The sequence below is a fragment of the Lepisma saccharinum genome, chromosome 12 (assembly GCF_977018435.1).
Source record: "Lepisma saccharinum chromosome 12, izLepSacc3.1, whole genome shotgun sequence".
In the NCBI taxonomy this organism is placed as follows: domain Eukaryota; kingdom Metazoa; phylum Arthropoda; class Insecta; order Zygentoma; family Lepismatidae; genus Lepisma; species Lepisma saccharinum.
Window position 1 is genome coordinate 43,526,227 of NC_139240.1, and position 14,037 is coordinate 43,540,263.

Consider the following 14,037-nt stretch of genomic DNA (forward strand, 5'->3'; position numbering starts at 1 on the left):
TCAAAAGGTACAAGTCAAACACACTGCCCACACGCTCGTAGACACCAAAATGAAGGAAACGCATGCTATAATGCACTTCCCGCATGAGCTAAACATCGATAGCGGGCAAGCGCACCACACTTGGATTCCCCTACTACAGCAGTTATCGCCCAGAAATAGCAGATGACACAGACCCAGATGCACAGTTAACAACAGCGCACCTAGCGACAGCCAGAGAACTACAAACAAAAGACGCATGCCAAGCAACAGTACAGCAAGTTCCAACGAGGATGGTGGATGTGACCACTGAAATTAATCGAAAAAAAAAAGAGCTTCGTGGATAAAAGTGAGAACAAAGTAAACATATTGAGAAAATTTTGTTTTATTTTTTATGCAGCTTTCTTTTCCTTCCCTGATAAAAGTAAAAGCTATACTGTGAAAAACTTGCTTTAGGGCATTAATAAATATGTATAAATTGAATGGATTTGGATTAATAAAAATGGCATTTTTCACAGAGAAAAATTCAAGCAGAATCCACACATAATTCCTGGAATTCAAGGAATTACCAGTGAGTAGCCACCCTGCTAGGTGTTTAGAGATTGTGCAGCACTTGTTGCCCAGGATCTTTTGAAGTACGCGGTACCAGGTGAGGTATGCTTAACCAGTTCAGTGTGGGTTTCTGTGATGTGATTGTGGTAGAATTGGCAATCAGAAGCACCGCCAACCTTGAGTAAACAAAACAGTGATGTTTTAACATGTCCATTGTAGACACCGCAACTAGTGGAGCAAAGTGCAGCAAATTTCAGGTAACAGGTTAAAAAAATGCCGCTACTTACTAGGGGAATGACAAATGCATCCTTAAAACTCAAACTGGCAGCAATGGAGAATACAGGATCCACGCAGCTAAACAAAGCTGCCATCAAAATCATTTTTCCTGTCTGAGGATCCATCGGCAGATTGGCTAAATGATATCCCAAAGGAGTCAGATTTTCTTCTTCATCCAAAGCATTCAAGGTCTGCAGCAACTGAAAATAGGTAAAATAACAGTGAAATGCATAACACAAAAAACTCCATGCACATCATATGATGATAGACAACAAGAAATTTAAGTTTGTTGCAACACAATGACACAGAATAATAATTTGAATGTTTCATCATAATAGTTTTAATGCATTATCAATAGCCAGTGGACTTTTTCCTTAAAACCATACTTTTTCTGTTGTTTCAGAAAGTGACAGGAGTGCAAACCATATGGGTGCCAAGTAATCTGCATTATTTTACCTTTAACACATAAAACATGTATTTCTAGGGAAAGAACATAAAATGTATATATTTTATACATTCCAAACAAAATAAAGTTTTGGAATTCTTTCTACAAACACACATTTTGGAGTTAATGCATAAAATAGATGAAGAACACAGTAAATTCTTAAATTACTATCCTATTTGAGAGTCCACAACATATTCATGGTGGTTGCGGTAAACGCGGTTTAAAATTACTTACGTGAAATTTAAAAGATTTCGTAATTCTGCATTGCACAATTTAATGGTTCAATCCTATTAATTTCGAAGATCCACTGTCTTCATTCACAAAAGGGTACGGCGTTTGAAGCGGATATGGTACCGCGTCAGTACATTGTTTGTTCCCGGGCGGCGGTGGTTGCGATTTTTCCCGTTCGGCAGCACTGGCGCGCGCATCTTGGTTTGCGTCGTCTGCTTCCTGTTGTCCGGTGGCGTTGCCAGTTGGGGGTTGGGGGGCTGGGCCGTGTTGCTCGGTAATGTGCCGTTCCTGTTCCCTGCGTGGCTGGAGGGGGGTCGAGTATGTGTATAGCATCTTTTCTTTTTCAGGTCGGGGATCTTTCTGAGGACAGCCCCCCAACCCCCAACTGGCAACGCCACCGGACAACAGGAAGCAGACGACGCAAACCAAGATGCGCGCGCCAGTGCTGCCGAACGGGAAAAATCGCAACCACCGCCGCCCGGGAACAAACAATGTACTGACGCGGTACCATCTCCGCTTCAAACGCCGTACCCTTTTGTGAATGAAGACAGTGGATCTTCGAAATTAATAGGATTGAACCATTAAATTGTGCAACGCGGAATTACGAAATCTTTTAAATTTCACGTAAGTAACCACAACATATAATTTTGAAGATATTGCCTGTGTTGTGAATGGGTTTATCCACTGTGATACTCCAAGATTTTGATCTTAAGTTTTTGGACTTTTAACCACTGTATTAAATATTTAAGTATGTACGTTTCAGAGGCTGATTCTGCCTCCATCCTCAGGGCAGTGTGTATATCTAATGAATCATTGTTCAGTCCCTGGACACATGATAAGTTGGGGGACAGAATCTAATATGTGGTGTAAATCTGTGGCCTTGGAGGATTATTTCCAGTGGCCGACGATCCACCTCATCTGCTGGTCATAAAGACCTGTAGTAAGTGAGGGTGCCGGGAAGGATTATCAGTGGCCCAGGCTCTACTTTCGTCTGGTGGTCACGTCAAGACCTGTTTGTATGTGTATAGTGACAGGGAGGATTATATGCAGTGGACCAGGCTCCACCTTGTCAGAAGGTTATGGGTTGATGTTAATAATCAACCAGAAAAAGTGAAATTAATCTCCTTCAGTGCCACTTATGAGCAAATGTCAGACCCTGAATAGTTGTGGGCATACAGTTCTCCCAGTGCGTGTGCTACACTGGACTTGTTTGTATGCTGACTGGCCAAAGCAGGGTTGGAGATGTATCTGTAAAGATTTATTGATTTGTGGTTCCTTGTCTGCAAATCTAAGCTTTTTGTGTGGTGTAATAGAAAACTTCCACACAACTGCTTTGCAAAACAGTGAACAAAGTTAGTGTAGTTGAAAGGAAATTGAACTCTATATCAGGGACATGCATGCAAGTGCTTAGACTCAAATTCTAAAATCTCTTCTGAAGAAGAAGAAAAAAACAGAGTACCAACAACTGTGTAAAGTTGCTCAGGTTTTGGAGAGTAAACATGTAGGTATGATATTGATCCTGTAGCATGACATCCCTCACTTCAAACATGCACGTCTAACTATGTGTGATGTGGAACCGTCATTTTGCAATACAAGACATTGTTCCGAGACAATCGGTGTGCATTTTCAGTGGACAATTTGTAAATGTGCCTTGTCTATTGTAATGAAAAAAAAAGCAAAAAGCATCTAACATCCTGCTGTCACCTTATATACAGTACAACCTCGTTAAACTGGACTAATGGGGGGAATAAGTTGACCGGTTTAACGAAAGTCCATATTAACTGAAATAACCTAAAAGAACAGTAGAAAGTGCATTAAAACTACATTTATAGCAACAAAACACATTTATTGTGGTGTATTTAAAAAACATAGGCCTAAATACACTATACAGTACAGTACAAAGTCTGCGGGAAACAGAATTTCATCAGTGGTTGAACTTGCATTCTGTTTTTTTTTTTTCTGAATTAAGGGAAGTTCAGATTAACAAGGTATTACTGTATTTGTTTAATAGTTTTTGAATCCACTCACTAATTATCAACAAATCTCTTACAGGATTCTTGTTGGGAAACCTGATGGTAAGAGACCTGTAGGAAGGCCAAGATGAAGATGGAGGGATAATGTTGAGATAGACCTAAAGGAAATCGGTAGGGATGGAAAAGGATATATAGATCTTGCTCAGGATAGGGACAGATGGAAGGCGTGTGCTGCAACCATAAACCTTCGGGTTTAAGAAGTATAGAGATTTAGTTAGTCTCTTACAGAATTAACTCTGGTAACACAGACATCTGCATGGAATTTTCGACCACTACAAAAATTATCGTAATTTACTCCTTAACAATACTACATCACGCAAGCAAAGACTGGAAGAACCCACCTCTAAAGAGACACTAATAGCCTGTGGATCAGGAGGATTCATTACTTTCTGAAGGAAAGGTTTTACTTTTCCAAGTTGCAGAATTTTAACTTGAAGAACTACTTCCTCTAGCCGACTGCGCAACATTTCCGGGAGTGGATATTCATCCAACATCTCTTCTCGAGCTCTGGTGTATAAATGGTAGCATATTCCTGGTTGAACTCTGCGTAAAATAAAATAAATAAATAAATACTGACTTCATGTTTTTAAAGATGTACGAGGGCTGTACAATAAAGAATGATCATTATTTTTTATTGACAACATGCCTCCACTCATCCTCATAATTTTGATGGGGTTTCTCAAAGTAGTCCCCACTGGATGTGATGCCCTTGTCCCAGCGATTTTGCCAGTCTCTAAAGACATGATGGAAGTCAGTTTTCTGGCATGTCTCCCGCGAAGGCATTTCATCCAATTGGGGAATTTTTTTAAAAAAAAGGTCACATGGGGCTAGGTCTGGACTATAGGGAGAATGAGGAACATACTTTACATTGTATTTTTGCAAGATATTCAGAAACAAGATTTTTGATATGCGGCCATGGATGATTGCACACTATCACCCACTGCGCACAAGCATGTCTCATGTGTAATTTTTCTGTTACCAACGTGTGGATGGCATATGATGAAATTCTTAATATTTCTGATAGTACTCTTAACGTTATTCTATGATCTTCTCTCACAATGCCAGCAGTAGTGTTGATGTTTTCTTCTGTAAGAGCACTGACCGGAGATCCGGGTACATATTCCTTTGAAATTGATTTTCTTCCCTCTTCAAACATTTTAAACCACCTTCGAACTGCGCTACAGGGAAAAACAGACTCTCCATAGGCCTCCTGTGACATTGAATAGGCCTCAAATGATGATTTGTTCAGACCAAAGCAACATTTAAATACAGCATATTGTTTGTCACTTGTTATCTCCATTATTATTGCCGTAGGTGGAACTGAACATGTCTCAACTTGCATGGCTGTCGCAGGCACAACTCAAGTCAAAACAACGAAACTACTACCTTGTGTACATTACACATTAAGCTAACAATATAACAAGAAATTATGTCAATATAAAAATTATGATCATTCTTCATCGAACAGCCCAAGTACTTGGATATAAGTAGTTTTACATTTTTTGGCTACGCTTTGTGCACATCAGAACATATAGGTTGGATTTCATTTACTGATATCAGAAGATACTTTCCCAGCATTTTGGATTTTCACAAGGGTCTGTAAAAATTCGTAGCGAGATTTTCACAGTCTAATTATCCAGGAAAATATACAAAATTTGAAGTTTCCATTTATTTTGCACCAATAGTGTGTGAAAAACTTTATCATGTGATTACATAACAGGTGTTATAATATTCTGATGTGATTCTTGAGTATTATAAAACAAACCTCTGGTAAATTGATGCTTATAATTATAATTTGGGTGGAATACTCACCAAATATTTTGAACAACTTTTAATTGTTACAATGTTAAAGAATCAGTATCAGTTATTGGTAGAGGCACGCATATTTCGCTAAATGAAAATAAATGTCTGATGAAAGGAGTGTGTGTTCTCCTGAAACGTCACAAAGAAAAAACTGTTTTCTTATGCTTGTAATAACCGTAAACTACAGGAAAATAATTCTATCATGCAAGCAATGCGTACATACAAGAAAAAGTGAAATAACATGCTGTAATGTTCAATTTTCATGTTTTTGAAAGGTGTGGGGTGTATTTTCCTACCATGATTTGTCACGAAATGAATTGCAATGTGCAAAATAAACTGTTCAACACGAAGTTTTGATATTATTTATAGACATGGCACTTTCTGAAGTCTGAATTATCCTGTGGGTTACGCAAAATTGATTAATCCTGCTGTAAATATTTGGGAAGCATCAATGGACTCCTTTACACAGGAACAAACTTAATACTCTGATAACTACATAAACGTGCTATTAGTACGGGCATACATATTTTGTTTTTGACAAAAACAGATAATGTGGAAAAAAAAACACCGTAATGTGGATTTTTCATGTTTTTTGAAAAGTGAGGTGCATTTTCCTAACATGTTTTGTCACAAAATGATGCGAAATGAATTGCAAAATACGAAATAAACTCTTAAACACAAGTTAGAGTTCATTTACTAACGCAACACTTTCTGAAATCTGAATTATACTGATAGTTATGCAAATCACTGAAAATTGATTAATTTTGCTGTACATATTTGAGAAGCAAAAATGGACTCAATTACATAGGTATAAACTTAATTATATAAAAACTTAGAAGGGTAATGTTTATTTTGTGTAATAAGTATAGTTTTTAAAATCGAATTTATGGTTTTATTCACCATTTTAACACCGTAATGCAATATTATATACCACTTTCGATCCTGAAATGTGCCTAGTTCTTGTTCAAAAATCATGATCTTTTATCCACCATAAATATGTGGCCATAGCTATTAGAAATGAGATGTTTAATATTGTGTAATAAGTAAACACTGGAAGTTGTGGCAAAATGCCTTAAATACAGTGGAACTTCAATTTTATGTTTTTCGGGGGAACAAGCTGAAAAAACTTAAAATATGGGAGAATGTAAAATCGAGGAAAATTTACTAACATTTTACTATGTTGGGAAAATGAAGATTGAATGTATAATGCAGGAAAGTGTAAAATCTGGGAACATAAAATCGGGGTTCCACTGTATCATATTTTGCCTATTTTTACAAAAATGCGCATAAAAACCCATTTCTTCCTTAAAATGTCTACATTTGCCACTTTTGAGAAATTCTAAAAAATAATTGATCGACTCAAGTAGGTCATGACTGTAGATCACTCTCTCTTGCAAAACTGAGTCACTATTAGCTGGTAAGGGAGGGGAGGAACAGACATGGAGACATGACAGGCTGTGTCATCCATGGAGGTATCACCTGACTGCATTAAAATGTAGTGGAACTTTCTATCTGTTCAGTCTTGTTCAATACGTGTTTCTGTTGGTTTTTTTTTTTTGTGACATTCACCATACCTAAAGTAGGCCTTTCACCAACAGGTAAAATGATGAAATTTGTTACAGATTTGGATTAGATATGTCTTCAACAGATGGATCGGTGCGGTTATGCAAACTTTGTGAAAAAAAAATTAGTGCTGAAAAGTGTTACTTTGTCACACAACATTTAATCACGGCCAAGAATAAGTCCACAGGTAGCACGAAGGGGAGCACTGGCACTCTCCAGTTACATCAGTAGATGCTGAAAAGTGGTTTACACACCCAAAACATATTCTCACATATCGAGCCATAACTTGAGTGTGCAAAAACAACAGAAATTGCTTGTGATATCCTGTAAGAAGAAGTAAACAATACGTAGTCACAAGGTATTTTTCGGTTAATTTTTCTACTCAAAGTAATGCATGTTGTTTGCTGTTAAAAATGACTAAACAATTTCAATTTAGTGTTACTGATATTATACGTATAGCCAAAAAGAAAAAAAATGTCGCATAATATAGTATGCGTGTAGGGCTCAGAGAGTGCTACAATGTGGCCGCGATGGCTCAGTCGGTAACGCGTCTGACTACCATACTCAAGGTCCCGGGTTCGATCCCCGGCCGGTTCAAATCCGGGAACTTTTCTAACGGTGGAAGCGGCCCCGGCGCCTACCCAGCGTCGAATAACATGGGTACCTGGGGGAAACCCTGGGGGGTAAAGGCGGTCAGGGGCGTGATGCTGATCACATCACCCCCACTCACGACCGGATCAAGAAAGTGTGGGGCGTTACCCTCACACCCCCTATACGCCTTCATGGCGTGGTGCTATGCACAGAGGAACACTTTACCTTTTTTTTTTTTTTTTTTTTTTGTAGGGCTCAGATGCCTTAAAATTAATGTCATTTTCGAGAATTTATTTTGTCATTTTACCTGACATTTTTGCTAATTTACTTTGCCACAACTTATTGTCTTTAATTAGTGTAGCTATTAAATCGAATTTGGGGTTATATTCACCAGTTTAACACCAAAATTCCATTATATACACAGAATTTGATCCCACAATATGTCCAGTTTTTGTACTGAAATATTGGTCTTTTATTCACCATTAATGTGTTGCTCTAGTAGGACGTCACCATTAATGTGTGGCTCTAGTAGGGCGAGCGATGCAATATTTCGATATAAAGTCAATTTTTTTAAAATATCGAAGTGTCGATATCATAAAAATATCGACGTCCATATATTGATATTGAAAATATCGATGTTGATATCGATATTTGATATTTATTGATATTGGATGTTCGATACGTTGATATTCGATATGTCTATATCTATATTTGATGTCGATATTATCGACATATGGTGGTGTTGCATTGCTTATGTACAAGTTAAGTCAAGCATAAGGATGTTAAGATATCAAGTAATGTGCTCATCACGCGGGGACAGAACTTGAGAGGTGAATGATGATTGGTTTGGTTTGATTTGGTGTTTTAAGTCCACTTTATGCGCAGTAAGGCTAATCGGGACTGGACCTACAGTTTAAAGTGGGATCCAAACCACTTGTGCCTCCACCGGGTATCGAACCCGGGACCCCTTGATTACAAGGCAATGACGCTACCACTGCGCCATGGGGGAGATTGCCTCTGATTAATATGGAAAGCAAATATGTGCAACAACCAATAAAAATAACAAGGTTCCAACTTTATAGAACTTGCTGGTTACCCTTGTGTGCCCAAGTATAGGGAAGGTATCGATACAATACGAGACAATACTTGGCAACGACTTGGTCTCAAGTTGAAAATGATTGTCTCGTTCTTGGCTACGCCTCGATATACATCACATACACAGCACAAACTATTTGGTAATAACATTTTTCTGTTTGATGCATAGTTTTGACACTACAAGTAGGAACAGCTCCAGAAGAGGGCAGGGACGAAACTTCAAATAGAAAGATATAGATGTGTCACTATTGTCGCGACCGTCGATATCTGTATTGTCCGGATCGTCGATATAGGTATTTTGGTAGCGTCGATATTGGTATTTCTGATATTGTCAATATCGATATTGTCAGTATCATCAATATTGATATTATCGGTATTGTCAATATCAATATTATCGGTAATGTCGATATCGATGTTATTGATATCGACGTCGATATTTTCGAAATTTGATTGACTCGATATCGAACTTCGATATTGTACAGCTCTTGGCTCTAGTTATCGGTATCAGTGGTAATCATTAAGAGTTCCGGCATCAAAGTGGTCTTGGCTCAGTCCTACTTTTTAAGAAGTTAACATTTAGACAGTGTGATGACATTAAAAGTGATTTTGATAGCGACTGAAGTGAAGGATAGAAGGAGTCTGCTGGGTAGATCCAACGAACATCTGGCAACTCACCAGGACTTTACCTGGACTATAACCACTGTGAGATAACAAGCCTGGCCTACCTTCCTGCTCTCCCTTTTCTCTGTCGTGCATTGGCTAGGCTGACCCATTCAGGTGTCAAAACACTTATGTTCTTTTCAGCATCAAAATTCTTCAGTTTCACCTTTCCGCAATCTACAACATATACCACATCGTCAATGGTTATGCTGGTTTCTGCAATATTGGTGGCTATCACAATCTTTCGCACTCCTGAAAAAATAAGAAAAACTATCAGACATAACTTCGGTAGAACCAAACATAACGTTTTGCTTCTGTAGCAATACAATCTGCCTGTGTGTCCTTTTCATAATTAAGTAAAATGTACGTCAAATTATCTACCTGCATTCTTCAAAATCTAAAGCGTAATGGGTGATACATAGGGACCTTGATATTTTGGGATAACACTGAAAAATGTAAACTGTTGCAGAAAAATGTTTATGTATATGCAGTGACATGTTTTAAAAACATTTCTCATGCATACAGAATTGCAAAAATAATACAAATTTGGCACAAATAGCAGACAGCAGGACTGTACTTTTTTTTTTGCAAAATTTCAACACATTTTGTGCTTAAAAAAAAGCAAACAATTTAGCATTCTTGTGTTTTAGGCTTAAAAAATTAAATGTACTATATTTACCCAAAAAATTTATCACAAAAAGGAACTACGGTGCATATTATACATGGAAAAATTCCAACAGCTACATGAAACTACATGTAAATGGATGTTTTCCATGATTTTTCACCTTCTATCAGAACATTTTGCATCGCTGAGCAAAGTGACTGGGTTATGGAGAGAGAGACTGAATGCTCACCTACCGTTACACGAGAGTAGTAACATTGGTATTTCTCACACAATTAACATTGTGTATTACTGAACAAAGAGCTGCAGTTTTGGCAGACTACAAGTGGTCACCTACCATCACACGAGAGACGTAACATCAATATTTGTCATGCACAAAATAATGGAAAATAACTGCTTCAAACATAGTTTCCAACATATGACACTGACAGGAACAGGCATAGGCCATATAACATACAAATTAATATTGTGTCATAAAAATGGGTACTTTTGTTCATGTTGGGAGTATCTGTAATGAATGGTGTTGGTAACACTTTTGATCGTCATTTGCATCAGCAATGTAACGCTGGGGCAGAGCTCAATGTGATGTAGCTGTGAGGGCATTTTATTGCCTCTGCGAGACAAGAATATCAAGGTTATATTAATCTTGGGAGACATTAATGTATTCTATCGGCCAATGAAATCAGGCTGTGGGTGAAAAACTTTGAAGCTACAGGAAGTGCACTGAAGCAGAAACTGGCAGGTTTCAAATGTCGGAATGTGTCATGGACGATTTCCATCATAGATTGTCCGAGTCAACAACAAAATTTTCAAAATACGAATATGACTGTGCATATTTTGCAAATGCGATGTTTAACGATGTAGTTGATGTGTTTGTATTTTTAAAATTATAAAGCGTACTATTAGTTTTGTTGCATTTAAAAAAAGCCAATTTTTATGCCACACCCATTAGTTGCTGAAAACCATGGCAGGAAAGTGTGCCAAACAGAGGCGCATATTCAGGGATATCTAGGCTATCTGCGAAACCCAGGCTCAGTGACCAAAATACAGAAAAAAATATCTATCAGAAAATGTGCGTAAAATTGTTCATTTCAAAAAGAAGATGAACCTGATTTCTTAGGAGTTGGAAACATTGCCCGCTTTCTTTGAATTCGCGAGGTGGCTGGCCCAGCGCCGGCAGGCAACTCCACAGGGATGACGGGCGTGACAGGGCTACCACAATCATGCAAACTATTTTTTCCCAGCATGTAATTTCCCCAGGATCGGGGAATTCTGGAGCCAAACTGTTATAGGAGAGGGAACAGGGTTGTATATGGCGGGGGGAAAAAACCTCTGAACTTCCTAAACAGTCTGGGTCAATGTTGCAAACCAATTTTTCCCAGCATGTAATTTTCCCAGGTACGGGGAATTTTGAAGCCAAATTATCGCAGGCAAGGGGAAAGTGTGGCATATGGCAGGGACAAGAACATCATTGAACGCTTGCAGAGGAATTGAAAAGGAGGTTGTTGACCTTTGAACAACTAGAGATACAGAGGGAAGTAGAAAATTGTTGGCTGACTGGGAATGGTTTACGAGTGCATCTAAAAATTACCGAAATGACAAGGACCAGTTCTAGTCTAGATCGCGTCGAGTGATTTTGGTGCATGGAATTTATTTATAGGCAGCATGTGAATACAGTTGCGAGTGGATTGTATTTTTGTGAATGATATGTGCTGTGTTGTGTAGTGAACTCAAATGAGAGAAATAATTAACAAGCTGTCTATTCAGCTTACGAATGACGATAAGCTCCAAATCGTTAATGGATTTTTTTTTATATCCATTTTATGAACAGATAGGCTAATGGGAATTGGACCTACAGTTAAAGTGGTATCTAAACTACCATGTATCGAAACCGGAACCCTCTAGTTTCAAGGCAACAACATTACCACTGCACCAACAAGGAGCACTCGAACTTAAAATCGTGAAAATAGGTAGGTTGAAATTTTATTTTATTCTCGTATATAGGCCTAGATAATATTTCACAATATGCACCTCTTATTTATGCAAATAACAATGAAATTCTTGAAATCCTTTCCTTACTGACAGTGTACATTTCCATGTTTCAGTTATGAGGTATATATTTTTAATCACAGTCACATCACTTCAACCCACCACCCCAAATGAGTTTAAAAATACAAAAACACCCACACCAGCAAATTTTTGTCCATTCAAACACTATGATATGGTGTGATAGCCCAGGTTTTTAACCCAGTATACGCCACTGGTGCCAAAAAAAAATGTGAATTTTGGGAAAAAAATAACACTGAAAAGTAAACAATTTTTCTTTGAAGAAAAAAGCATGAATAAAATCAAGATCCATACTGACACATCCACAATAAGAGATGCAGTTACATTACAGACACCCACACATAACAACACTGTAGCTAACAGTGATCAGTAAGTCACAAAAAAAACTAGATTTTGAGACAGACTCATGCATTCAACCCCAAACTTCTTACATACTTTTTATGTCTGCAAATTCTTACCTGCTGGTGGCTTATTGAATATCTGTTTTTGATTTGCAGTAGACAACATTGAATGTAACGGAAGAATACGATATCTGGCTGAAATAATAATAAAAAATAGTAAATTATTTTTGTTACCATAATCCCAGGTTTTCAAGGTAAACTTCTCTAAAAATTGAAGTTGTACAATAAAAATTAATATACATAGCAAAACCCCTATTTTATATCCCGCATTATTAATTCAATCTTGATGGTCCAAACATAGCAAAACTTTCATAAAATTTTGACAAATTTTACATTTTCCCTGTGTTTTGAGTTGTCTTCAATTTAGTCCCATGAAAAACGTAAAATCGAGGTTCCACTGTAATAAGAATACAACTAACTCATTGTTACTCTACTGGTATCAGTATATCCATAAAATCACCAATAATTTTATCGATTCACTGATTCAGCAGCTCAGTGCATTAAGTGCATGAATTTCAATCTCGTCATCGAAGTTACTGGTTTAAGTCATGATTTGGGCATGGGTGTCTTTTTGAGTGTCTGCCAAAAGTGACAGAAAAATTACATAAAATATAAAAAAAAATGCAATACATTTTATCAATCTGTTTATAAATAGTCTGTAATTTAATGTAAAAATTCTGCCATTTTTATTATATTTATGAATATCACCAAATATTTTTTGTAAAGTAAATGTGTACAATGTATTTTCCTTTTCAAAGGAAATCCCATACATTAATTAAACAGATGATGTTCTTTAAAGAGCATTTGCAATTTTATGTCAAACTGGTAAAATATGTATGCATAGATAGGCTAATCAGGACTGGACCTACAGTTTAAAGTGAGATCCAAAACAGTGTTGATACCAGGAGCTTGGACTTGGACTACCAGGATGACAAACTTAACAACATGAGTTGACAGGATTACCAGCATGCCATAAGAAGGTGAAGAATATCAGCTATTGGTATTACAAAATTCTATATCAGCAGGGCTGTAATCAAGGTGTACGGTGGCAGTTGGGTGGACAGTTGTAGTATGTGCCACTTTATCTGAACAGGAGTATACATGCCATATACCCTCTGGTTACATTTATAAATATTTATGTAGTTTCGCCACCACTCCAGTGAGCTTATTACGGTCAAATACTTAATTTCAAGTGGTCAGGAACATAATGTTGAGGAGACCCACCAGTTGATCAGTTTAAGTCTCAGAAATATGATTAGCCTATAATATATTATCACATCACCCCCTTCCCATTTAAAATAAAAACCAAACTTGGGATCATAGTGTTGAAATGGATTTCTTCACTTTCCTCCTTTGTGTATGTATGCACTGTAGCCTGTACGCAGCTCCATGCGTAGTAGGTTTGTGCCCAGCAGGGGTAGTCAGTTAGAAACAGCTCCAGAAGAAGACTTTGTAGTGTTAATAGTAGTATCACTAAAGTTATTAACAGTTACTGACAATTCACAAAAGAAATATCAACAAGAAAATAAAATACAAGAACAAGCTGAACGGTAACCTATAAAATACTACCGTCTAAATTAAATCATTAAAATATGTGCTTCATATTTTATTTTAAAAATGCATTCTTTATTTATAATATGCCTCTTTTATGCCAATTATGAGTAGCCTATATAATAATAATAATAATAAAATCTACCATCAATGGCATTTTGTACAAGTTAA

The 14,037-nt window shown here is 37.3% G+C and overlaps 1 protein-coding gene across 6 annotated transcripts in view; it reads right to left on the reverse strand.

The window, feature by feature from the left end:
* The window catches only part of Rhau (ATP-dependent RNA helicase Rhau), an 80,774-nt gene that overhangs the window by 18,174 nt on the left and 48,563 nt on the right, over positions 1–14,037 (reverse strand). For all 6 annotated transcript variants that reach the window (XM_083132228.1, XM_083132227.1, XM_083132223.1 and 3 more), the window contains 4 exons: positions 12,373–12,450; positions 9,291–9,477; positions 3,855–4,056; positions 816–1,004 (listed from right to left, as the gene is read on the reverse strand). In XM_083132228.1, the coding sequence (XP_082988354.1) occupies positions 816–1,004; positions 3,855–4,056; positions 9,291–9,477; positions 12,373–12,450 (656 nt within the window). The remainder of the gene's footprint in view (positions 1–815; positions 1,005–3,854; positions 4,057–9,290; positions 9,478–12,372; positions 12,451–14,037) is intronic.